General features: G+C 39.1%; 1 protein-coding gene across 1 annotated transcript; it reads left to right on the forward strand.

Moving 5' to 3' along the window:
- Positions 1-11,136: 11,136 nt before the first annotated feature.
- On the forward strand, positions 11,137-27,977 carry LOC129239488 (synaptic vesicle glycoprotein 2B-like). The gene is made up of 7 exons (XM_054875000.1): positions 11,137-11,384; positions 14,532-14,856; positions 16,308-16,680; positions 17,414-17,734; positions 17,814-17,943; positions 18,005-18,161; positions 27,518-27,977. The coding sequence occupies exons 1-7, from the start codon at positions 11,327-11,329 to the stop codon at positions 27,723-27,725; spliced, it is 1,572 nt and encodes a 523-aa protein (XP_054730975.1). The 5' UTR covers positions 11,137-11,326; the 3' UTR covers positions 27,726-27,977.
- The last annotated feature ends 1 nt before the right edge of the window (position 27,978 follows it).

Raw genomic sequence — 27,978 nt, forward strand, 5'->3', positions numbered from 1 at the left:
GTGACGCAATGGATGTTTTTTTTTTTGCATTGAATGGGGAAGCAACTGCCACCGCATCTGCTATCTCATTACCCTCTATATTTCTGTATCCGGGAACCCATAAAGGAGTAATTTGAAGCCAATGACCGAGCAGTTCTAGTTCCTCTCTACATTGTGGAACGAAGTTGGATGAAATGGAGTTGGAGTCTAAGGCCTTGATAGCTGCTTGACAGTCTGAAAAGATAGCTGCTCTTGCACCAATTTCTTTGTAGTGTTTGAGTGATTTGCAAGCTTCCCTTATTACTAAAAGTACGGCCTGGAACTCGCTGGCATAGTGAGGAAGTCGAATTGATTTGGATACATTGAGCGATTTCGAGGCCAGTTCCCACACCATAGAACCATCATCTTAGAACCGTTAATGTAGATTTCGACATCGAATCTACCAATAATTTTCTCTCTCCTCCATTGGGCGCTCGGTGGGAAACGTACCGTAAATCCTTCTTGAAGTTGAGGGTATCACGGCTATGCAAAATGGCGTTGCTCAACACCGAGGCGGTTAGAATTGGGAAGGACCTCTCCGAGACGTTTCATACCAAACGAGGTTTCAGACAGGGTAACTCTGTCGTGATTTCTTTAAGCTGATGCTGGAAAATATTGTACGAGTCGCAGAACTCAATCGCTCAGGCACAATTTTTTATAAGAGCGTACAATTGTTGGCATATGCCAATGATATTGACATTATCGGCCTTAACAATCGCGCTGTTTGTTATTTCTGCCATTTTCTAACAGGATAAAGAAGCAAAGCGAATTGGTCTGCTGTTGAACAAGGGCAAAACGAAGTACCTCCGTCATCAAACAAACAGTCGGCACACTAGCGTATCGGCACCTACGTCACTACCGACAATTATAACTACAATCTCGAAGAGTTTTCGTTTATGTAGGAACCAGCATTAACACCGATAACAATGTCAGCCTTGAAATCCAACGGAGAATCTCTCTTGCAAACAAGTGCCGCTTTGGACCAAACATACCACTTAGTAGTAAAGTCCTCTCTCGACGAACAAAACTAACACTCTAAAAGGCTCTCATCATGCCCGTCCTAACGTATGGCGCAGAAGATTGGACGATCACAATATCCGATAAGGCGTCTCTGGGAGTGTTTAACAGAAAGATTTTGCGGAAGATTTTTGGACCCTTGAACATTGAGCTGTATAAGCTTTAGGACGACATAGACATAGCGTAGCGAATAAAGTTCCGGCGGCTTCGTTGGCTGGGTCATGTTGTCCGAATGGATACAAACGCATCGGCTCTGAAAGTATCCGATGTGGTACTAGATGGTGGTAGCCGAGGACGAGGAAGGTCTTCTCTATGTTGGAAAGATGAGCTGAAGAAGGGCTTAGCTTCACCTAGTGTATCCAACTGACGCCGGTTAGGACGATAAAGAAACGACTGGCGCGCTTTGTTAAACTCCGCCAAAATCGAGTAAGCAGTTATCGCGCCAATTAAGAAGAAGATTCGGCTTCATATAACAAAGTGGGACGCACGGCGGTTTTATATATTTTGCCTTTCACGTCAAGTGACATTCTTTTGTCACATAGCACCCCGATTAGAGGTTTCCATTTGAACCATACCAAATTAACCGTATGGACGGAGCCTAAGTATTTAAACATGGGGAACTCATTTAGTGGGCTGCCGTCCAACAAAATTGGTGTTAAGCTTGTTGTTGAGTTGGTGGAAGACTCGAAGCGCATAACCTCTGCCTATATCTTGTTTATTTTTAGCCCATGCGACTGCTTACAGAAAGTAATGTCTGTAATAAGGAGCTCAATTGTATTTGTATCACATTTTTAATTTGCAATTTCTCTATTCTCGTAGGATATTGAAATGCTATCAGAAATGCGACTATGCTACTAATGACTATGCGGATAACTATGATGACTTCAAGTAAATACTGTTGAGATGCGCATACCATATTGCATAAAAAATGTTTGCTTCATGTTTTCTTATGGAAAATTTATATAAAATACATACAAATGATCGCTATGACCTATATCTAAAACTGCTTGTGAATTCATTTTATATAATTATACTTTATTAAATATGTATAAAAAAATATTTTCTTACACTTTTTGAGATCTCTGTTGCAACAGTTTAAAATTCATCAAAAACATCATGGGAATGCTACTTTGGCGACAGCTATTGGTTGTTTATAAGTGTTAGTTGTATGAACGTCGGTTGCAAAAGTGCGCTTAACATATATTCCATTTAGAAGCCCTCGTTGCTCAATTCATGGACGTTTATAAAAAAAATTATTTCCGAATCGATGATGATGGAGAGTGTTTTATTTTAATTTTAAATATAAGAAAAACGTGATTTTTACAATATAATTTATATTTAGAACATAAATTCTTAATATTTGCAAAATTGATCGAAAAATAAATTATTTAATTTAATTTAAATTTATTTAATCCATTTGGATTTTATCCTCTGCTGTGCACTGTGCGGTATCGTTACAGGTCTGTTTGACGTCCTTCAACTCTGTGGGCATCTACGATATAAAAACACAAATGATTATTTATGCCTATTATTCGAATCGTTATAGTCTATATCCGAATTAGCATTCAATTTCAAGACTTTTTCTCACTGATAAATATTTTTTTGAAGTGAAACTTCTTTTGTCTCGAAGGATGAAACGCTGTGAGGAGTAAAACCATAGCGTTTCATCGATATGTGACGCTACGCCAGCGCCATCTGTTAAAAGCGTGGCGTGGATGAAACGCTGTGAGGAGTAAAACTACGCTAAACTACGCAAAACTCACGCTATGCCAGCGCCATCTGTTAAAAGACTGGTGTGGCGTGTCGTCGTGAATGTAATGCGGTCGTTTATTATTGCATTCTTATCGAATGTAATTTGTAAATATGACATTTGATTGACGGCCGCCGTAGCCGAGTGGGTTGGTGCGTGATCACCATTCGGAATTCACAGAGAGGTCGTTGGTTCGAATCTCGGTGAAAGCAAAATTAATGAAAACATTTTTCTAATAGCGGTCGCCCCTCGGCAGGCAATGGCAAACCTCCGAGTGTATTTCTGCCATGAAAAAAATCTGCTCATAAACATATCATAAAACAAAATGAAATAAATGCATAAAAAAAAAAAAAAAAAAAATTTTCTTGTGATTCGAACCAAGGATTTCGGATCGGAAGCCCACATTGCTAGCCGCTGGGCTATCGCGATGTGCTGTCGCCGCAAAATAATGTATCATAAATCTGTTTACCATACCAAAGACCATACACTTTGCGAACGCATTTCGGTGGAAACAGTTGACAGTTATCCCAAACACAATATTATATTAGTAACGCGAGACGCGTCATAGAGTGTGTGTGTAGTTTTGAGCAAATCTTACAAACATATTTTGTTTTGTTGATTGATTTCTGTTAAATATGGCATCAAATCAACAAAAACGGAAACCGAAAACAGGTGCTGAACGGCAACGTGAGTATTTGGAGCGTAAAAAATTAAGAGCTACTGTTGAACACCGTGACAGTGAATCCTCCGGTTGTACGATAAGTGATAATTTGTAGTACCAACAACAAGATGCGGAACTACCATTGATGCAGTATTTCATCGATACCTTGATAGATTAGAATGTAGATCATTTTTTACGTATTTCAGTTACCATAAAGCCCTTGTTTCATTTTTGGAAAACGAATCCAATAATGATAATGACAATGCCGAGAACCAAATGTAATTGAGTACAATAAATTCATTTCTTTTTATATTAAAATAAATAAATAATTCTGTTTAATAAAATTCCATTCCATGCTTTCCATGACTTCTGCATGCATTATATTGAAATAATAGTTAAATTATTGATTTGTTGATAAAAGAAGTTTCACTTCAATCGTGCGGGTTCCGTGAACTACCACACACTTTCTTTTTTTTTTATTAACTATTTAAAGCCCTAATTTCGGTCAAAAATCAACCAGTTTGTGAAAAAATTTATTTTAATCGAAGGAGCTTAGTATATATGATTGGCGCGTACACCCTTTTTGGGTGTTTGGTCGAGCTCCTCCTCCTATTTGTGGTGTGCGTCTTGATGTTGTTCCACAAATGGAGGGACCTACAGTTTCAAGCCGACTCCGAACGGCAGATATTTTTATGAGGAGCTTTTCATGGCAGCCAGACTAATACCCGATCGAAAAAAGTGGGTAGAAAGAGAGCACGGTGAGGTTAACTATTACCTCTCACAGTTTTCGTCCTGACATGGGTGCTTTTGCAAGTATCTGGGGCGAATGGGAAAAGTGAGCCTACCGAACTGCAAATATGGAGATACTGAGTATGATAATGCGGAGCACACCTTTTTTAAATGCGAGAGGTGGAACGCCTGAAGAAATAATCGAGTAAATGATGATAGACGAAGAAAAATGAAATGCCTTCGCAAATTTCGTAGAGGATATTATCCGAAAAAAGAAGCGCGAAATGGAAAGTTATGCTGAAGAGCATTGAGCATAGGTTTCTCAAAACAGGCGACCCTAGACGCAGGGTAAGTAAGTAAGTGTCCTTCTTAGGACCCCGTCTTGGCGCTCTACCTCGAAGCAATGCGGAAGCAGTCCCGAGGTGGAGGAAAAAATCCAAAAGAAGAGGAGGGATATTTTTAGTGGAATCACCATACACGTAGTAGTGGCGGTTACTATATGGTGCGAAGGCATTTTTAATCCAACCTCACAGCCGAAAAAAAAAAATTGGTTCCAGTCCTCCATGCTGTCATCACTGTCACTCATCATCTTTAACGGTCTGCCCACATTTTGAACAAATCAGAAAAAGTATCTTTCAGAACCAAATACCTTCTATACTATTAAGAACTACTTCCTCAGAAAATATATCAAAAATATCAGAATTTCTAGTTAAATTAGGATTGAAAAAATTGCTTTGATGTTTTCCCCTCTAACATAGTTACTATATTTTTACCATAGTCTTAATTAATGAAGTTTTCTAGTCTCACTCTTACGTGTAAGACCTCTCAGCTAAGTATCTGTTACTTTTACATCAGCTAGATTCCTTTATGCATCAATTTTCTGATTTAAATCGTATCTAAAATTTTCAAATCGAACGGAATACTAAGATTGAAAAGTATTATTTTTCAAAAGAACTCGAATTGTCAGTACAGATCAAAAAGGCAACTATTGAAAAATTCAAGCATAGCCTAGGTTAGATCAAGAAGGCGGCGAAGAGCCTCAATGCCCACGTACAAACTAAGTGCCGTTTTGCTATCAGCCCCGGAAGGCTATGTTAAAGTCAAAAATTAAAGTACTATATATTCTATTCAATGCTTCTCTTATATTGCGCATTACTGTACTATGAATTTATTTTGAACATCTTTAATATGGAACTCTTTATCTTTTGATTTCTCTGTAAACATCTTTCCGCAACTGGAGCAAAGGTACAGTTTCTCACCTCATTGCTTAGTTTTAATGAAAAATGAATTTGCGTGTGGAATTCCCAAAGTATAGGATTTAAATCAATGTTAGCTAGGGTCTTTAGATAACCCAAAGTTTAGATAGCGCTATTTTTACACGTGGACACACAGCACTTCCATAATATGTTTGCCAAAACTTGACTTATTTACACATTTGCAGAATAAATAAACACCCAAATAATGTGAAAAAATGAGAAGACGAAAATAATGACGTTGCCAGGGGGGCTCATATGATGATTAGATTAGTTGAAAATATATCAGTTATGATTCATAACTTTATAAGGAAGAAAATCAAAGGCGAAAAATGTCCATTCGGATAGACTTACAATACATAGTGGAGCCTTCTTGTTTCCTAATGTACGCCTAGATATTTTATCTATTAACCCGTTCTTTTTGTGCTGAACAAACCGCTCCTCAGGGACAGGGAAACTTTATCAAATAACAGTCGAGTTGTGGAATGGTTGGAGAAAATATCTTCAAATAAGAGTGTTTCTAGAGAATTTATATCCTCTCGTAAGTATCTGCTACTAAGTATTTTTTTTATATATATAAAATTTTATTCATGTCTTTACTAGATCGATACAGACTTTGAAAGCCTTTACCCAGGCAAGGGAAACTTATTGTTTCTAAAATTGGAATCTTTTTATAAGGGTATGTTGGACATTCTTGAAAGGGAAATAAAGGACCGCCCTTCCAGAGAGTTATATTTAAAACACCTCAGCGCCTTAATAAAACTGACAAACCGACTATAACCGATGCTCAAAATGATTTTGTCACTCTCGTAGCAACACCGAATGATTTTCAACATAAAGTTAGGGACATTATTAATCAATTTGCTGAAAGAAAAGAGAAATGTCAACCCAGAAGCATTGCAGTTGGAACTGATATTACGTGTGTTTCCGAATTTTATATCTTTTGCGATGGCATAAAATCGTAAAGAGGACAAATGCAATCAAATTTTTAATAATGTTTATAGATTCCAGAATTATATTATCTTAAAAATCATACAAAAAGTATTCAAAACAAATAATTTTTTTGTATTTATAATAATACGTAATAATAATGTTTGCTTAAGAATAAATAAACTGAAATTTTATTTTTTGTTTAGGTATCTATAGGGTTAAATAAATAAAAGGTAATCCATTTAAAATTTGAAGGATATGTCTTCGAAAATATCAATAAGATTATCTTCTTAATAACTTGTGATATATCTTTGGATATATTAATAAGGACATCTTATCGGTAATATATGATGCCTCTATAGATATATCAAAGAAAATCTCTGATAATTTTTCGAAGATATCTTTTTGAAGAATTTAAGAAGTTTTTCTCTACATATATATGAAGAGCTTCTTCTTGAAGAAAATCCATAGAGATATCATATCATTTTTGTTCTACTTTATTAGGTGATTTTGGCTCTGTGCGTAAGGACTAGAATGTCTGCAAAAAGCCTGCTGCAAGCCTCACAGCAGGAATCTTTCCAGCTTATTTCAAAAGATTTTATTGTTTTTCAACATCTCCATCGGTTCAGTAAAATTCAGTTCCTTATAAAAAACACAGAGCTTACATATAATACATATAATGTCAGCGTCTAAAGAAAGTGTACAGCACATATCAAGGCGCATTCATTGAAGGTGATGACATTAGAACAACAACAATGTTTTGTACGTTTGATTGTCAAAGTATTGAGAGACTAGAAAACAAGCTGGGACACGGCTAAAAAAAAAAAAAAAAAAAACAAATACGCTGATTTACCGATACAGCTTTTAATAGATTCGCCTTGGCACGTATTGACAGGTTTTGACTATTTATTTATTTTTTATTTAATTTCAATTGTATAAAAAAAATTTATACAAAGTGTCGAACTGTACAAAATTTATACAAATTCGGCAATTTTTCATCAGAATTTCAAACTTGTTAATCAGAATTTCGGGGAAAATGTCGAGTATTCAGTTGTTATTTTCCTCCAAATAAAAAAAAAAAATTCAAGTCTTCATTTTATGGAGGAAAACACCCAATACCATCTGCAGAAAAAAATACCAAAAATCAACGTAATTTTTGAGCCACTTGAAACTTGCACTTTGTTTAGCAAAATTCAATTGACTGCTTTTGTGGGGTTAGGGGTAGTCAGAATTTTCAAAAAATTGCATTTCGCTTTCATAAAATGTTATAAAAAAGAAAAATTTAAATGCAAAATAAATTTATTTACGGTTTGTTAGATCTGTTCATGAAGCAAATAATTTGCAAAAAACTTGCAAAGTAGGGGAAAGTGAGAGAACAAAAGGCATTTCATTTAGAAGGGAAGTAGCCAATTTTTACTGAAACTGCAAGTGAAAAAATCAGTAAAACTAAACGCGAATTAAAATTTCCGAATTGAGTCAAAGTTTTGAATCTAAATAGAAATGTTGTTTAAAAGGAAGGCTCGGTGGGTGAAACTGAAAGCAGGGAAATCTAAGGGTAGGCCGTCCGTTTATACTGTGATATATTCAAGGATATCGCAGGGCCTACTGGTTACGCAAAAAGAAATATTATATCGGGTTGTGTAACTAAAGCTTTTGAATTGATAATTGCCACTGGCATTATAAAACATGTAAAAGACTGCACCGAAACCGAGGCAAGTCGAGTTTTGAAGAACGACTGGAGAATTACAGTTTCCGAATTACGTAGTTTTCTAGCAATACTATTATAAATATATACGCGGGGCGCGTACGAAGTAAGAGCTTTGAAAGTATCTTATCTATGGTCAAAAAATTGGCCCCTTCTTTTTTCCGAGACACAACTCTCAGAGATAGATTTATGCAAATTCTGAGATTTATACGCTTTTATAAAAGAAACGAACGATCCGAAAGGTTACAAACCGATAAATTCGTGCACTCATTTCTGAACTATGGTACAAATTTGTAAGTAACAGCCAGGCTTGTTATAAACCACATCAAAATATCAGAGTGGATGAACACCTGTTTTCAACTAATAGTCCGGTAGCCAGGGGCCGATTTTGGACTGCGTTTTTATACCGTTAAATTGTTGACTAAACTTGTGATTTAGCTTTCATGAATAACGAAAGTGAACGTCAGCTGGCGCACCCGCGCACAGTGGTCCGACCAGAAGGCGTTGGCGGACGAAATTCAAAAACTCATTTAATTAAGCTGAAAATATATATTTAGGGGTTTTAAGAATCAGTGATGACGAATCTGACCTTAGTTTTAGCAAATTTGAAATTCATTGAATACTATAAATACATTTTTACTTCCGTAATTAGCTGGTGAGTTCATTTTTACATTTTTCACGACCCCAGAGAGTACCACGTGGAGGTTTATGGTAAGGTTATTCTCTCCTCATTTTTTTTTTCTTCTTAGATTTTTTTTATTTTTTATTTTTTTTTAAATATTTTTTTTTAATTTTAAAATTTTTTTTATGTTTAATTTTTAATTTTTTTTTTATTTTTAATTTTAAATTCTTTTTTTTGTTTTAGTTTTTAAGTTCTTTTTGGATATTTAGTTGTTTTTTTGTTTTTAATTTTTAATTTTTTTTTATAATTCAGAATCCTCGGTTTCTGATGAGCTGTTTTCTGAGGCTGGATCATTTTTCAAATTTAAAAGCGGAAGAACCTTTTTTGAAAATGGTTTTGGCTTGTTTTTCGGAACCTTAGTTTTTGATATTATAACTACATCTGATGAACAAAGCAAAGCATTTAATAAATCTGTCATTGTGTCTCTTAATGCTGATGACACAAAATTGCATAAGCCATATGTAACGTTTTGCCTCTGGGTAAATGCACAAAAGCTACATTATTTTTAATTTGCGCAACTTTGCGCAACAGGTTTCAGTTTGAGATCATAGCTGAAATATGTGGCTACATCACTCATGTCGATTTCAAGTAGACCGGTGTGGACCACTCGAAAAAATGATCTTTAAAAAAAAATTTCGAAAAAATTTTAAATTAAAAAAAAAAAGTTGGATTTTGTACCACAACTTAAGAGAATTATTACTGTTTCCGTTAATATATTCAATTATCTTTTGTTTTTTTTTTTTCAATATTTGGTTAACAATCAAATGGTAATATTTATTTGCAGACATGAAAATGAAACTCTTGTATGAAGTGCGATTTGCATATAATTTCATGTTTAAAGTCAAAAAACTACGATGAAAAATTTGTTCAATTAAGTAATATTTTCAGGAAATCTGCCTTGAATATTTAAGAAAACATCTGCATTATCAAATTTTTATTTCAAAAATGTTGAAAAATTGAATTTTGTCCGGGGACCACTGTGCCGCGGTGAGTGTGATTGTGGGAGTGTACGAAACGTTTCGAAAAAAATTTCTACCAACTCATTTTATACCGGCTACAATTTTTTTCATGTATTGTTGACATTTAGTAGAAAAAAAAATAGTCAGCTGCGCGGTAGAGGGGGAAAACCACGTCAGCTGAACAGGTGAACTTGTAAAAAAAATTGAAAGGAAAACTACTTTATAGTTCGGGAGCCAGGCCTGATTTTGACCTCATCATTTCATGACGACTGATTTTAATACTGAAGGCAGACGCCACCAAGTTTTTCACAATATTTTAGATTTGGTAGCAGGAAACGCCTGGATATTGTACAAAGGGTGTACTGGTGTTAGCTGGAGAAAATAAGAAGAATATTTGTCACAGGCGGCCGCCGTAGCCGAATGGGTTGGTGCGTGACTACCATTCGGTATTCACAAAAAATTAATTAAGAAAAACATTTTTCTAATAGCGGTTGCCCCTCGGCAGGCCGAGTGTATTTCTGCCATGAAAAACTCCTCATAAAAATATTGCCATTCGGAGTCGGCTTGAAACTGTAGGTCCGTCACTCCATTTGTGGAACAACATCAAGACGCACACCACAAATAGGAGGAGGAGCTCGGCCAAACAGCCAAAAAGGGTGTATGAGCCAATTATATATATATATAAAGATTTCAGTGGCATGGACACGTTGTAAGAATGAGCAGCGAAAGAACCACCAAAAAAGTATTTGAAGCAAACCCTAAAGGAGCAAGAGGGAAAGGCTGCCCATGGAGACGATGGTTGCAAGGCGTAGAAGACGATATGCGAAAGATGAAAATCTCACAATATAGAACGAAAGCGGACTGTCGAGAAGAATGCATGCGTACTGTAGAGGACGCAATGGTCCACCCCGGACTGTAATGCCAAGATGATTATGGGTACTCATTTAACTGTGCGTGTAAAAATTTGAATTTAAGTGAATTTAAGCGTGTTTCGTAAATTTAAACGTGTTGATGAATATCCCCTATTATATTTCAAACTTGATTCCTGTCCAAAAAACAGCTAAAGTCGCAGCGTTAGTAGCTTTGATGATAAGATTACAATTTCTTATTAGCATTCGTATAATTGACAAAATACTTTATATTATATGTGCAAATAGTGTCTGAGCACTCGTAAAGTACAAACACCTTTTCGCTTTTACCAAATACCTTTGGTGCAATAAATTTCAATTTTTTCTCCAGCATTTTTATCTCCGACGAAAATTCATTTGTGTTACAAGCAAATTCGTATGCATGGAAATCTTAGAGTTCTTATAAACAAACTAATTTATAGAGATATGTACACAAGCATTTGCTCATTTATTTGTCTTAAATTATATAGCATCTGCTACTGTGCCTACTTCCATTTTTAGACATTTAAATAAAATAGGACAAGCACCGCTGACATCATTTGTTAGCGGTGAACAATGGGGATGACTATTTCTGCACGAGAGTAAATTCGTTACTGTGCTACTCCAAAAGTGTACTCGTAAGCAAGGAGCAACCAACCACCATAAGTTTAGGATTTCTAAATAAGCGAGGATTACCATCATCGGGGGCTTCAATAGTTCAGCACTGAATACAAAATGTCGATGGATGTGAAAGAGAAACAATTGACTATAGATGAGGCTCTGGAACGGACGGGTGAGTAAATGTATTTTAAGCTCCAGTGCGAAAATGTGAATGAAAACTAAGCGCGTTAAAAGTTATACAAAAAAAAATGTCTACAATGATCGGATTGTGCCATCGAATTCTGTATGTTCTTAAAGCCATTGCTATGTGAAGCGCTTATGAGTGAAATTAAAAGAAAATAATCAAATACTTTCGCCTTATTCGAGGTAGAAAAACATGCGCTGGTTTTAAAGGATTTTGAAAAGTAAACTTAAAAACGTTGTTGATAGAAATTCAAATGGTTTTTGAAGGAAAAATCCTCTATTGAAACCAAGGCGCATTCATTAAAGGTGATTGTTAAACCAAAGTTATGGCAAAGTAGAAAACAGAGAATGAATTTGCCTTGCTTCATTCTAAGCTGACAGCCACATGGACACGGCGAAAGAAAAAAAAACAAATCAGCTGATTTACCGATGCCACCTTTAATAGATTCGCCTTGAATTCAACACTCAATTGTTCATTTTATAGCAACTGTCAAATTTAATTGAATGCGATGGCAATATTTTAAGAGTGTGCCGTCAAATAGGCCACTACTTTGTGCCCGCGCTTTTGATTGTTTGAAAGCATGGTTTAATTTCTACGATGAAGAGGAAAGCAGGACGCCGAGATTCTGAGTGAATCCCTTTTTACAAAAAAGTGAAATGCACAGTCTGAAAAACTAAAATTATCAAAACTGCTGACGGTAAAATAAGAGCCTGTTGCTTCACAGATATTGGCTTAAAATTTTTCATGACACGAATTGCCAACTCCATTCAATTTGATGTATCCTTTAGCAATTTCATCGAAATTGGCCATTGAAAAACATCAAAAATGTCAAGCGTTGAGGTGCCTAGTTAACCCTAAAGTTTGTGAACAGCTAACAGGCTAACTGTTGCATATGCCGGTCATTTTCCGCTTTTATTTGTTTCGCTCTCTAAAAACACAACTCTCCTCCAATTAAAAGTCTAATTATGTAAACACACACACACCTTCTGACTACCTGCGGTCTTCTCCTGGAAATATGGGCTTCGCAACAACTCAGCGAGCGTTGGGCAAGTACACAAACTTGTAAAGTCACTTGTGGATCGGGGGCGCTCGGGCGAGCTTCTGAGGTTGACTCGAATCTCGTGGGTTTTCTCACAGGACACTATGCGCGAGGAATGCATGCTGTGAGACTTGCAGCTACTTCGAGTCCCTTTTGCGTCGGATGTATGGAGAATGCGGTGGAATCATCTTAGCACCTTCTCCGTAGCTGCCCTGCTCTGGCGCGGTTAAGATCTAGGAATCTTGGCTCTTAGTTCTTTGCCTGCTGATATAGCTAGCGTTGACATTGAAATGAAATTCGAAATTTGAAAAAGGTCGAGCCAAGGAGCACCAGGAGATTTGGTGACTCCCAAAACACTCAGGCTAAAAAGCCCATTGTATTTAAAGCTCTGGAAAGGGGGTAGATAGTCAAGGAGGGAAGGAGAAAAATATCAGAGAAATAGATTGCAAAGAATAGAAACAGAGCTAGAGATAGTTAGTCCTGTCTCCAGATTCTTTGGCAAATCTGAAATTATCCTGACATCGGAACCCAAAACTCGTAGCCGTGCTCTAGCAAAGGCAGGACACTCACAGAGAAAGTGCTCAGTGCTATCCGCCTCCTCCAAGCATGACAGGCACACTGGGTCGTCAATGATTCCAATGGTGGTCATATGCTGACCCCATGGGTTGTGTTCTGTAATGATACCGACCATCAACCGAACGTCTTTCCTTCTAAGTTTTAGTAGAAAGTTTGACAGTTTTCTGTTCGGACTTGTCACAAAACACTTTGCAGTTCTGCAGCGTTCTAGGATGGACCATCGCTCTTTATGTAGATTGCCTACATAATCGCTGATCCAATTCATGATTCCTGCGGAACTGATTCCGATTATTGGCTCTGGCCCTTTTGGGGGGTACCGCTGATCCACGGTTGGCCAATTCGTCGGCAATTTCGTTTCCTTGGACCCTGAAGTGTCCCAATCCAATCTGTTTCCCGCTCCATCGCCTCTCAATCATCTATTCTGCTGCGTTCAAAATGGCAAATATTTTCGCTTGAAAAATAGTTACCATTCCTCCCATAGCGTGAAGATACATATTTTATTACTATCGTTTAAGTACCATCCGGCTCCAGACCCTATTTCATTCTTGGACCTGACATTAAAAATCTGATGAACATCATAAGCAGCACAAAGCGGTTGACGCAAACGCAGCACACTCATCGTACATAATCCACACAATCTAAACCCATCCCCCTAACCATCCCAGCGTCCACCTTTCCCCGCCCTCTCCACGCTCTCTCCTTTCATCCCATCGGTTTTCTCTTTCACCTTACCTCCTTCTCAATGGTATCATAAAGGACGAATCCGTTTATTTTCCTCCAAGTGTGCTCATTCCTTGGGCAATCATTCCCACCTAACCTAACCCGCGCTCCCATACACCCCTACACCATCACCCCCACCAGCATCATGTTTCAATGTTGGTAATAAATGTTCCTTATTCAGCGTTGTACCAGATTTCCTCAATACAACTTTTCTTCTTTTGATACCAAAAATTCAATTTTGGTTTCATCCGAAAAAATAAATTTTTCCTCAACTGGAGGCTTATTACGATCATTTGCAAGCCATGTTTACCTATTTACAAGCGAAATAAATGGCTTCTTCCTAGCAACTATTCCTAGCTTTTTCAGACTATTCTGACAGTTGAAGCACTAATGTAAATATTATATTTTTGAAACTTACTGTTTATTTTATTTTTCACTTTTCAAGCAGTTATTTTTGGATCTTTCTTCACAAGGAAAAACCTTAGTTTACAAGGACGCCCTGTTCTTGGCCTTGAAGTTATAATTCCGGTATTCTCGTAGTTTTGAATTATAACAGTCGGTGGCGTTCATCCGGATTACCGGGACAATTAATTCTGATTAAATATGTAGTGTGACAGATGGTTGTTATGCGAATTAGTGAACAGCTGATTTGTCTATGGGATAGTTTTGGCAGTCAAATTTCTTTCCCATTAAAACTTAGCGTACATAGGTACATATGTACATATGTAAAGTATGTACATACATATAGACGTATTTTACTTTTGACATTTTTTAATTTTTTATTATTTATGCACTCACAGGTTTTGGAAAGATTAACATTGGCATCATTATACTTTCCGGCTTTGTCCTTGTAAATGTTGTTCTCGAATCAGTTGGCATTAGCTTTGCGCTGCCAGTCTTGGAATGCGACTTGAATCTATCACACCAGGAGCAGGGTGTATTGGGTGCTGTCTCCTTTGCCGGTGTCATTGCGAGCTCACACTTTTGGGGATTTCTAGCCGATACTACGGGTCGCAAGCGGATAATGCAACCGGCTTTACTTTTCGGATATGTAGTGACAATATGCTCTAGTCTGTCACCTAATTTTTTGACATTCGCCATACTGCGATTTATTAATGGAATACTGTGAGTACTATTTATAATTATTAAACAAAAATGCATACAAATTCAGTCAATCATATCCAAGATAATAGAAAACAAAATTTTGCCATCCGAACCAAAATTTTGAAAGTAACTTTGGCTGCTATATCAACACAACAGCGCCCGCTCGTAAGCTCATCCAATACACCGTTATCCACTGTTATAATATCTTGAGATAATGCGTTCACCATAGTCGAATGGGTGGGTGCGTGACTACCATTCGGAATTCGGAGAAAACGTAGGTTCGAATCTCGCTCAAACACCAAAATAAAGAAAAAGTTTTTTCTAATAACGGTCGCCCCTCGGCAGGCAATGGCAAACCTCCGAGTGTATTTCAAGGTCCATGAAACAGCTCCTCATAAAAAATATCTGCCGTTCGGAGTCAGTTCGAAACTGTAGGTCCGTCCATTTGTGGAACAACATCAAGACGCACACCACAAATGTGGTCACAATTTTTAGCTACACTGACGTTTGTACGATAATGGCGGCGGGCAATGACATCGATAAACTGTGCGCCAGAGTATACGATTACCTCACCTGTCTTTCTCGCTTTTTCACTGCGGGGAATCTACGAACTTCCCCCCTAAAGTCCACGGCGATAATCTTTACCACCAGGACAAAGTCGGTTAAACTACAGCTCAAGGTTAAAGTTGGCAATACACCAATAAAGACGGTAAACAACCTAAACATATGTCCAGCGTGTGAAGGCACCCCGAACGATACTAACCACCTTTTTACATGCCTCATCAATTTTTTTTTTCGTCGGGGCAGACTAGCAAGTACAGCACTCAGACACAATAAGGTCCAATGTATTGTCTCTTAATTGTTCCTTCTTTTATTCTTTAAATCTACTCGAGCTCCGAAGAAATCTGAGTAGATCTTGTGGTGCCAAGGAGCCAAGGAGGTCACATCAGTGCCAAAGACCTCAAGCCTGGGCAGACGCCATCTCATCCTCCTTTCCACAGAGTGTACGGTCTGAGAAGCCCACCTTTTCCATGTGTTTTGCCCACAGAGAGTGGCCCGTCATCAATCCAACCAGCCTCCTAAAGCCCCCTCTGCTTAGTGACAGGAGAAACTATGACAGTCGGTCGGACATGACAGGTAACATCAGTTTTTGTCCATCAAACTCACTCATCTAACACCCTTCTTACTCTGGACCCAACCTGTCGAAACAGTAAGTTCTCTGGGCCTACCGTTAGATGAGCTAGACGAAGACGGCCGCTAACTACGTTGCACTTTAGTAAGCTTTGCCAGGTTCAGTAACCTGATACAACAACAACATTTCCTCATACGTAGTAACGAATTAGTGAACAAAAATCGTTTACTTGGAGTTGACACTTATCGAATGTTCTGTACATCTCAAATAAATAAAAAAAAACTCGTTACTTAATATCACAAACATTCAACTTGAACTAACAGCCTTTCTTTTCTTCCAGAGTTTCTGCTAGCTCGGCGACAATTTTTGCCTACCTTGGTGAGTTCCACTGCCAAAAATATCGCAACCGTGCAATACTGAGTGGTGCTTTAATAAGTGCGGTTGCATCTGTATTCATCCCCATTATCGCTTGGTTCTTCATCAATCAAGATTATGAATTCTATGTGCCCTACATCGATATTACTTATAAGCCTTGGCGTTCCTACTTCCTCGCCTGTGGTTTGCCTGGTTTTCTATGTGGTGTGGCATTGTTTTTCTTGCCCGAGAGTCCAAAGTATTTGCTCTGTTCTGGAAAGCCTGATGAAGCTCTTGAGGTGCTCCAGCGTATGCACCGGACAAATATCAAAAACAACGGACTTCAAAAAGCATTCGAGGTAAAATTCAAAATTATTGGCAGTAATGAAAGTATTTGTTGTTAAGTATGCAGGGTGCTTCAACAAGAGGTTTCACTTAACATTACTCAAAATATTAAATATTTCCTTAATTTGTAATAATTCAAGGTACATATTGTGAGCCTTCACGGCTGGCTAGGCTTTTGGACGCCGTCTGAGACAAGCAATATAGTGAATAGTTCAATCCATATGGGCTCTAGGTCTCTCGAAAACTAGACTATGCTACCGGGGTGCTCTTAGTTTTGGAAGACTAAAATGTAACCCTGTACTGAGCGACTCCTAAAATTCGCGAACAGTTCGCTTATCTTGAGTGATGCTTATTTTCGTTAAGATAGGTCACTGTTGCGGTAGCGTTATGGTCTCTGCGTGGTTTCGGCCAGCCAGTATAACCTAACCTAATCTTTTCAAAGAGAAACCTTTTGTTGAAACCCCTATATATATATAATTGGCGCGTCCACCCTTTTTGGGTATTTGGCCGAGCTCCTCCTCCTATTTGTGGTATGCGTCTTGATGTTGTTCCACAAATGGAGGGACCTACAGTTTCAAGCCGACTCCAAACGGCAGATATTTTTTATGAGGAGCTGTTTCATGGAGCTTGAAATACACTCGGAGGTTTGCCATTGCCTGCCAAGGAACGAATAAATTCTTGCATCATAACTTTTTATGAAATAATCTACAAATTTTCTCTTTTATTTTTCTCTTATTATTTTTGTAGGACATTACTTTGTTGCCAGATGGCGATACACCAATTTCTAAAGTAAATGGATCCGGCAAAGGCAAAAATCTGCTAACATCCATAATGAAATCGATGTGGCAACAAACAGCACCTCTTTTTATGCGGCAACACATCCGGAAAACGCTTTTATCTAGTCTCATTTTGTTCATCATATTCTTTAGTGCCCATGGAGTGTACATGTGGTTCCCATACATCCTCAACATCACCATGCAATATACAGGCAAGTTTTCGGAACCCAGGAGCATTTGTGACATTATTAAATTTTCGCAAGCGGAAAACCTTACAATCGCTGCAGATGATGTGAGTAAAATATTGAAGTTTGAAGGAAGTGAGAGTAGTTACATGTGTGTGCTTATATTTTTCCCGAATACATCGACAGAATGAGCGCTGCGTAACGCATCTGGAAATTTCCACCTATCAACACACTATAATGCTGGAAATTATATATGTGTCTCTACTATTGACCGTTATGTATGCAATCAGCAAATTTGGACGCAAGCCCATCCTTTGTAAGTAGTTATATTCAAACCATTTGTATGTATTCTTACTTGACTCTTTATTTAATTACAGTCGTATTCCTTGCTGTATGCGGAATTTGTGGCATTCTAGCTTTCTGTATAAAGACGCCATTGTTGGCTATTTACCTCTTTGTCGTTGATCTGTGCTGTGGTGTGGGCATTACTGTGGTTAATGCTATTATGGTAGAAATATTTCCAACGAATTTAAGGTAAGTGAATGCGGTGTTATGTGCATTTAGCGGATTTTGTTTGCGACATATGGAACTTTACTACAGCGCACAGCGCACTAACTCGACGGAAGATTGAGACATTCGAACGGAACATGTTGCCCCTGACCTCAGTCAAGTTGGTGTTGATCAATAACGATAGATTACAAGGTAGCGATCTATGTGAGAGTACTTCTGACTATGGCCTAACAATTGAATAAACAAGAAAGCGAGAAGCGGTAGAAAAAATTCGCTCATGAATAACAAAAAAAAATTAAAAATTCAATTATTACGACAGCGAATCAGCTGATTATGCCAGGTTCATTGAGATCATAATAACGGACCGCGGATGTCGCCACCTTCTGAATTCTCTCCAACGTGGGTGTTAGGTTAGGTGAGCCAGGTTGCTTGTCTGAGACAAGACACTCGATGGCCTTAAGATCCTTTGTGATACCTGCATTTGATTTCCATCCCCTAACTTAGTGGCTTAAATCACTTTGATCTGTTGCTAGTCAATTGGTTTATTTTACAAAATTAAAAACATAGCATTAATACATCATGTTTCGACTTGACTTAAGCAAAATTAAAAAAAAAAAAAAAAAATTAATAATTGTAAAAGTTATCGCTGTTTGTGCGAAGGCCGTTTCTCCAGGAATCTCTTCGATCAGGTACGAGTTATGTTGGTCAAAAGCAGTATAAATTTTATTGAAATCTACCACGCGGCTCTTAAGTTACAGTGATTATTATTATTAGAAGGCCATTACGCACTACGACCAGAGTTGATCTATTGTGAAAGGCCTATTTTGTAACCCTGGAGTTTTAGGCTTTTTAGAAATTTTAGCACAGTTTTGGGTTTGTTGTTCCAAAGATTGCATGGAGATACTACGATACCACTAAGGAGGTGAAGTCTTTGTCTGCCCAACGCAGGACATTCACAAAGCACATGTTCTGAGCTTTCTATGTCCATTTCGCAAAAGCGGCAGACATTGGTCTCGGATAGACCAATATTATTTAGATGGTACCTCAGGCTGCAGTGACCTGTAAGGTATCCGGTTAAAAGACGCAGATCTACTCTGTTTAGTGAGAGAAGTTTGTCAGATATTCCTTTATTGGGACTTAGGAATAGTTTGGCTTGACGCTGACCGGCACAGTTTAGCCAGTGTGCGGCAAGTTTTCTTTCTTCCCATTTCCTAAGGAATTCATTAATGTGGCCTTTTGTTAGTCCACAGAAAGGCTCAGGACCAGTAAGTTGCATATTTGCTCCTTGTTTTGCAAGGTCATCAGCCATTTCATTTCCCTCATGTCCTTCATAGTGTTACTGTGTTGAGGTTTCCTAACGTATTTAGAAGGTTTAGGCAATCATTTACCAATTTAGAGGTGATAGTTGTTGATAGAAGGCCTTTTAGAGCCGCTTGGCTATCTGTAGATGTGAGTACCTCTCATTTTCCTTTTAAGGCATTCTCTCACACATATTTCAATGGCATTTATTTCTGCCTGGAATATAGTTGGGTAGGATCCCATCGGAATCGATTTTTTGAATTTGGGCCCATTGATTCCTGCCCCTGTTCTACCATTTTCCAATTTGGATTCATCAGTAAACCATAGCTGGGAGCCAGGTTTGAAAGTGATAGAGTTAGTTCTCCAGTCTGTTCGTTCATTGATTATAACTTGTAAGTTTCTGAAGAGTATTGGTTTGGGTGATAGTATATCATCCCTATGAAGAATGGGACTATGTAGGAAGTCTTCTAAGATCTTTAAATGTCCTTTCATATCCCCACTTTTAAGTTCAGTTATACCTTTTAGTCTTAAGGCACTCGAGCGAGCTTCCCTTTCAATTAGAATTGGAAGCGGTGGTATGTTCAGGAGCACACCCAATGCATCCGTGGGACATGTTTTCATAGCCCCTGTAATACCAACACATACCAGGCGATGCAGTTTGCTTAATTCGTTTGCCGCCTTTCTTTGCTTGACCTTGGGCCACCATGCTAAGGATGCATAAGTGACTATGGGGTTTACAACTGTGGTGAATGTCCAGAAGGTCATTCTAAGGTTTAGTCCCCATGTCTTACCAAAAAGCCTTGTACAGACAAAGAATGCCCTTGTGGCTTTTGAAGTAACTCTCTCAATATGGGAATTCCACGTAAGCGTTTTGTCAAGACTAACGCCAAGATAGTTCGCTTCTGTCGAGAGTTCAAGTATTGTTCCATTAAGGGTCGGACATTTGAGATTTATGTTCCTTCTCTTAGTAAACGGTACAAGTGTTGTTTTGGATGGGTTGATGGAGAGCCCTTTTTCCGTGCACCATTTGTTTATTAGTGTAAGGGCTTGCTGCATGCGATCCGAAATAGTATCCTCATGCCAGCCTAATACATAAACTACTAGGTCATCAGCGTAACCCTGAGTGTGAAATCCTAGGTTATTCAGTTTGTGGAGAAGTTCATCTATGACTAAAGTCCACAGAAGAGGAGAGAGTACGCCACCTTGAGGGCAACCTCTTGTGGCTTTAATAGATTTGATTGTTCCTCCTAGTTCGGTGCTGATCGTCCTAGATTTCAGCATGAATATTATCCATCTAGTGATGGGTTCAGGTACCTCCTTTAAATGTAGGGCATTATACATAGATTGCCTCATAGGAGGTGTTATCAAAAGCTCCTGATATGTCAATAAATGCACATAGAGCTATCTGTTTGGACTCAATAGCCTTTTCAATAACTGTTACCAGGCTGTGTATTGCAGTCTCAGTGGATTTTCCCTGTTGATAGGCAAATTGAAGTCGATGCAGTGGGAATTTAGCTAGATTGTTTTCCCTAATATACTGATCAACTATCTTTTCCATTGTTTTGAGGAAAAATGAGCTGAAACTAATTGGTCTGTATGATTTAGGCAATTGTTCGGGTTTTTCCCTACCTTTGGAATAAATACGACCTTAACCTCAGCCCATTTTGTAGGCAAATATCCTAGCAGTAAGCTTGCTTTGTATAATCTGGTCAAATTAGGGATAATATGGTGTGCACCCTGCTGTAAAAGACAGGGGAATATCCCATCAGGACCAGGAAATTTGTATGGGCTGAATGTTGATATCGCCCATTGTACCCGCTTTTCATGGAATAGCATGTTTGCTAGTTTTAAGTTCTCAGCACCCGCAGATGTAGTAGTTTCTGCTGGTATAGAGATCTCGTCTAGCACAAGTGATCCAGGGAAGTGAGTGTCCAGCAGAAGTTGACTGGTTTCCTCTGGATTCCTTGTGTAGCTTCCGTCTGGCTTTTTCAGGGTACTAATGCCGTTTGAGTGATCTTTTAGTAGGGCTTTTTGGATACGAATAGCATCCGGAAGACTACAAATCTTTTCACAGTGATTCCTCCAAGTAGCCCTTTTAGATTTCCTCAATTCTTTATTGTAGTTGGTTAGGGCTGTTGAGTTGGAGGACCAGTCCCCCATTGCTTTAGCTCTATTCCATAGGGTTCTTGTTTCTTTACGCAGGTTGGAAAGTGTACTATTCCACCAAGGAACATTTCTTTGTGGCTTTTTCACTTTTACTGGGCAACTTTCGTAAAACGCAGATATTATGTTTGAATGTAGATCATTTGATTCGAACTCAAGCTCAGATGTAAGCTGAATGTGACGCTTAGAGCAGTTAACACTTTGTTCTAAATAGAAGTGAAAGTAGTCCCAATTAGTTTTTCTGGGGTTTCTGTAAATTGTCATTTGTGGTTTGGTTGCACCTATATCGAATCTAATATGTCTGTGATCCGACATAGATGTTTCCTCTGACACATGCCAATTTGAGACTTCGGACAAAACATTATGGCTAGAGAGAGTGATATCAAGGACTTCACCTCTGATTGCATTAATGAAAGTAGGTTCGTTGCCTCGGTTTAGGATAGATATATTATACCTAAGTAGAAATTCAAGAAGGTACTCACCTCTTGGATTTATGTTTGTGCTCCCCCACGCTGTGTGGTGCGCATTTGCATCACAGCAGAGGATCCACCGGAGACGTTTTTGCTGACAATATTCCACCAGGGCTATAACCTCCCTTGTTGGAGCAGTGACCTCATCTCCTGGAAGGTAAGCGGAGGCAAGTACTACCTCATGTTCACCTTTGCTCGTTGGCACTTTTACCCAAATCGCCACCAGGTCTTCTGTAATAAACTGTGATATTGGGATAAAGGTTAGTTGATTATTTATTATCAACGCCGCTCTGGGACGGTCTTTGTTGGCAGCATATATCAACTTACCGTTTACGCTCTGGAGTCCCAGAACGACTCCTTTACGTACCCATGGTTCTTGAATGAAAGCTACATCCAAGAGTTCTTGGTTAAATCTCCTCGTAAGCACGTCCGAGGCTGCTTTTGCGTGATGGAGATTTATTTGAAGGCATCCGAGTTGCCTTCTGGTGTTGTAAGATTTTCGCTTAGGCCAGGTCATCTAGTGATCCTTCGTTTGGCAATGGCTGCCTTTTCCTTGCCTCGGTTGCTTTTCAGCAGGACTGCTTCCTCAGCGGACATCTGATCCCCTCTTCGATCCTTGTTGTGGCTGTGGCTGTGCGCTTTTTTATCAGCCTGCAGCGGGGGTCGCATGCGAATACACTCGGCCACGTTATGGCGCCATGTGCCGGATGTTGTTGGCTTTTCTGCCTCGTGTCTGGAGCAGCTGGCCTTATCGTCCTGGGCTATTGAAGCCGTTGGAGTCAAAGTTCCCGCTTCCTCAGAGCTTTGTTTCGCAGAGGGTGCAGAGTCCTTTTCGGTAACCTTAGGCGGATCAATCGGGCCTTTAGATTTTGGCCGAAATTGGGTTTTACCGAACCCGTAGTTCAGCCAGTTGTTGGAAGTCTTTATGACTTCTGCGGAGATTGGGTCGATAGCAATGGTAATTTCTACCACAGTACCCTTGCGCACTCTGTTGAGCACCCGCCAGTCATTTGTGTTGAGGCCCTCGTTTTGGCCGTCAAGGAGGCTAATAATATCCTCAGTTGAGGTGCTGTCCAATTCTGGAAAGTGACCAACGAAGATTTGTGGGCGCGGTATGTCCGCCTCCTGCACAATCTTCAGCTGTGCATCTTTCCACGGCTTCAGCTTAGGAACTACTTCCTTTAGCCAATTAGCCGTATCATCGCAGCCGCATGATATAACTATATATCCTGGGCGAAAGGTGCAGCTATTAAATTTGGGCTTTGCAGCACCAGTCTGCTTTTTCCTTATCGCCTCCAGGATAGCATGTTGTATGGCCGTTAGTCTTTCTGTCGACCATACTGTAGTTGGATAATCATGAGGAATTATTCCCAACTTCGTGCTACACGCCGCGTCTTTGTAAGACATTTTTGTTGAGTCTACCTTGTCTTCTGGATTAGGCACTTCTGCCTTTGGCCCTTCCGTTTCGGTAGTCTCTACTGCCTTTTTTCCAACGCTAGAGCTCCCCTGTAAATTGGCACGCTTAGGGGAGCTTTGCTTTGGCGTGGTGCTGCTGGAGCGTTGTCGCTTCAGATCAGCTGGTTTTTGAGCCAACTCTCTTGCCTCGTCGATGCTGTGACCTTTTCTCAGGAAGTACTTTAGGCGCTTTCTGGCGGCACCGCAAAGCCGCACCTTGTCTTCGTCCTTTCTTCCTGAGTCACGAGTGGGAGAAGATAATAGTTTCTCCTCTTCCTCTGGTGATATGGTAGCTTTGCCATCTGGCCCCAAGGCCACGTCGTCAACTTCCATATCCGTGATTTCGCTGACAGTTGGAGGGCATTGTTTGCCCTTAGCTGCCTGCGATGTTGTAGGTAGTTCGGCACTGTTTACCGAAAGGTCGTTATCGACCTGGTTTATATTAGGCACTCCTGCCTTTTTTAATAAATTGTTTAACTCTGCCATGTGGTTCCAAGAGTGCAGGGGAAGGGAAGGTCGAGCCACGACAGTGCCCCGGTGTCGCGGTAAGGCTAATTACAACCAGAGGGCGCCCGATATCTGGAGGTTACAGTGATATATATATATATATTTATATATAATTGACGCGTACACCCTTTTTGGGTGTTTGGCCGAGCTCCTCCTCCTAGTTGTGGTGTGCGTCATGATGTTGTTCCACAAATGGAGGGACCTACAGTTTCAAGCCGACTCCGAACGGCAGATATTTTTTTTTTATGAGGAGCTTTTTCAAGGCAGAAATACACTCGGAGTTTTGCCATTGCCTGCCGAGAGGCGAGCGCTATTAGAAAAATGTTTTTCTTAATTTTTGGTGTTTCACCGAGATTCGAATTGTGTATTCCGAATGGAAGTCACGCACCAACTCATTCGGCTACGGCGGCCGCGAGTTACAGTGATCACCAGTTCAAAAATTATAGTTTTGAGAAAAACGCATTTAAAGTTTTGCGAACGCTCCGCCCGAGCGCCTTTTATTAATTGTTGAATAACTCGAAAAGTATTTGTCGGATTCACTTCAAATTTTCACACAATATTTTTAAAATATTATACTTTAAGAAAATGCAAACAAAAATCCAATTTTTTGAAAATTCTGACTACCCCTAACCGCATAAGAAGGTAACTAGTGTCTCCTGTAAGATATTATGCTTATTTCTTAAGTCTTTAAAAAAAAAAAATCGCCAAGATATTTGGCACGTCCTCTTCGAAGTGCAGAGCATTCACCGACGAGAATTTGTACCTACTCAATTTCTTCTTCATCTCCACAACTCCTGGGAAAGCTATTGCGAGGTACATCCATTCATTATACTGGCCTGTGAAGACGCTGGTAAAGGGTTTTCCAATAAGAGGTGTTATTTTGATAAAAGATGAATGGTTTCGTTGCTTGTGTGGCACGTAGTGCCGTCTTGTTGAAAATAAACGTTGTCCAGATCAATACCTTTCAATTCCCCCCATAAAAAATCGTTAAGCAACTCTCGATAACGCAATCCATTCACTGTAACTGTTGTTCCAGCTTCATTTTCGAAAAAGTAAGGTCCAGTGACTCCGCCGGACCATTAACCGCACCAAACATCACACGTTGGGGACAGAGAGGCTTTTCATCAATAACTCTTGGATTTTCTGAGCCCCAGATCAGACAATTTTGCTTGTTGACGAAGCCACCTAGGTGGAAATGGCCCTCATCACTCAAGATGATTTCTCGATGGAATTCCGGATCATTTTCATGCATTTCAACGACCCAATCAGAGAAGACACGACGTTGTTGATGATCGGCCGGCTTCAGTTCTTTTGTTAACTGGACTTTATAAGCCTTAAGACCCAAATCTTTATGCAAAATACGATGTAATGACGTTTGTGGAACGCCTAATTCCAAAGAACGACGAGGAATGGACAAACCTGGGTTTTCTTCAACATTTTGACTACAACAGCAATATTTTCGGCTGTTCTTGAGCGATGTGCACGAGTTTTATTCTTCACATGACTGACTTGTCCCAACAGCTCGAATTTTTTCACCAATTTCCGTATTGCGGTCCGACAAGGTGCTTCACGATGACCCAAAAAAGTTCGAGTTTTACGAACCGTCTCTGCCAAATTTTCACCATTTTTATATTATAGTGAATTTTAATAATTTCAATGCGTTGTTTAAGCGTCTATCGTTCCATTTTTTTAATTAGGTAGTTCCTACTTGTCAAATATCAAAAAATGACATTTAGTTGATTTGTTGAATCCGAGCAGACATTTTGTCCTTTTAAGATTCAGTTTTGGGCAGAGCGTTTTGGATGCATTGCAGTTAGTAGTTGGAGCCCACCTTCTATTGGTTTCCGCGATTACGCTCAAGTTGATCGCAGTGTACTTAGTATCGCCATAAGTTCTGTTACAAGTTAAGTCCGTTATAGATTCGAAATTATAATACTTTTTTTAATGAAGTTAGTTTTATTTAATCATATTAATCAAATATTAAAAACTATTAAAAAAAGTTTTAATTTTCATTCGAAATAGTCACCTTCAAACGATTCGATCATTCAGCTATTGCAGCACGAACGGTTTTCACGCCGCTGCTCGAACCAAATATTGGTTGAGACTCTCCAGGTCCTCGGCAGGCCATGTTCTCTAATTCTGACCATAAGCCGCAGTTCAATGGATTCAGATTTGGACTTCCAGACGGCCAATCTTTTGCACCTATGAACCCAGGATTGTTTTTTAGCCACTGCTGGGTGGTTTTTGCCACCACGCTTTCTCGTCTTCTAAGACATCCTCGTGGTACACTTTTGCCCTGGCCTCAACCTCTTTTTCGCAGAAATGAAGAGATGTAACGCCTCTCCAAGACACTCCCCACCAAACCATTACGGAGGCTGGTTGGTGGCCAAGCTGAACCCTTCGAACAACATATTTGCGTCTTTAGAAGATTTAGCATAGATTTTGTTGTTTCGCTTATTAAAAACTTCTTCAACAGTAAAAATTTTCTCATCTGTGAAAAGAATATTTTCATCGTTGTTGGCCGCGTGCCACCGAATAAGCTGCTTACATCTGTCGAGTCTAATTTTCTTCAAGCGCGTTGTCAAAAGACGCCCAGTTGAGCGACGGAGGGCTTTCATGTGAAGATCATCTATAATTAGTCTTGACATGGATCTGGTCGATAGATTCATTTCCCCGACCATGATTTTCCGCTTTCTAGGGGGATTTCCGCGAATTCTTTCTTGAACGGTTTTTGTGGCTGCATTGGTTCGTACGACGCGAGGACGACCACTTCTTCTTCGGTCTGTCACTTCATAGGTTTGGAAAAACGATTGATAGTGCGGGGAAACAAACATTCTCGAAATATTTAGTTTTTTCAGCAATTCGTAAATCTCACTTGTACTACACACTTTTGTAATGCAATCATTGCAATGCGATTTTTCTAAGCTCTCCGCTCCATTGAATTTTTTTTTTTTGTTGTTCCTTGTTCACTCCTCTTGGGAGCATAGGGCCTCGACAAGGCATTTGTCTTGCGTTGGTTACGTTAATTTATTTGATTTCTGACAGGGTAAGTGATCAGCCTGCCGCTACCAGTCCTAAACTAAGGAACAACGCCTTCTTACTGCTTGGAGCGCCATCTATGTCTTATATTTTTCTGCCATACGAACAAAAGCAAAAATAACGGAACTTTTTTCTGCGACTTTGTGCTCGTCGTATGCACTGTAAAACTTGCCACAGAATTTATTGCAAGAGTAAGTAAATCCAAGTATTTCCGGTACTCTCGATTTGTAAAAATCTTCGCTTGCTAGTCTTTGCATTGACAAGTTTTTAGAATAAATTGAACAAAAATATACACAGGTGTTTACTTCGACAGCTGGGTCTAAAGATATCCCAATCGAAAGTTCTAAATGTCTAGTAAAACAACCGTTACATGCATAAATATGTCATAGCTGAGTATACAAGTATTTCCACAACTTAACTTGAATTTAATTTAAATATTTCTTTCAGAGCTATGGCCGTTTGCATTTCACTCATGCTGGGCCGCATAGGCAGCGTCTCGGGATCCAACATTTTGGGTGCGTTAATCAAAACTCATTGCGAAATAGCACTTTTCAGCCCATCAGTAGCGCTCATCATAGCCGGCGTTTTGGGATTTTTTATACCGAGAGCAGATAATGCGCCAAAAACAAAAATGGATCTGGAAAATACTCCATAGCATGGGGCAAATTGGCCTCTAACATATTCTATAAGCATCAAACATGTTTTAAGAGAGACAAAAGTTAATCTAAACAAATTGAAAATAATATCGTTGCTTAATGAAAAAAAAAAAAAAATACAACTCGTCGCTGCCGTGATAAAAGCTGCTAACTCCTTTTGGTAAAATTTTACATTAGAGCTAAAAAGCGTCATTTAGTAATAACTATGCACTGCCTTCAGTAAATTCCAATACAAATAACATTTTTTAACAC

This window comes from Anastrepha obliqua, chromosome 2 (genome assembly GCF_027943255.1).
Source record: "Anastrepha obliqua isolate idAnaObli1 chromosome 2, idAnaObli1_1.0, whole genome shotgun sequence".
In the NCBI taxonomy this organism is placed as follows: Eukaryota; Metazoa; Arthropoda; class Insecta; order Diptera; family Tephritidae; genus Anastrepha; species Anastrepha obliqua.

What these genes read in the sequence shown, in the direction of transcription:
- LOC129239488 (XM_054875000.1), top strand. Translation starts at nt 11,327, where the DNA reads ATGTCGATGGATGTGAAAGAGAAACAATTGACTATAGATGAGGCTCTG. An exon ending in TGAGGCTCTGGAACGGACGG is followed by an intron (nt 11,385 to 14,531) that starts GTGAGTAAATGT and finishes ATGCACTCACAG; the next exon opens with GTTTTGGAAAGATTAACATT. An exon ending in TGGACGCAAGCCCATCCTTT is followed by an intron (nt 17,944 to 18,004) that starts GTAAGTAGTTAT and finishes ATTTAATTACAG; the next exon opens with TCGTATTCCTTGCTGTATGC.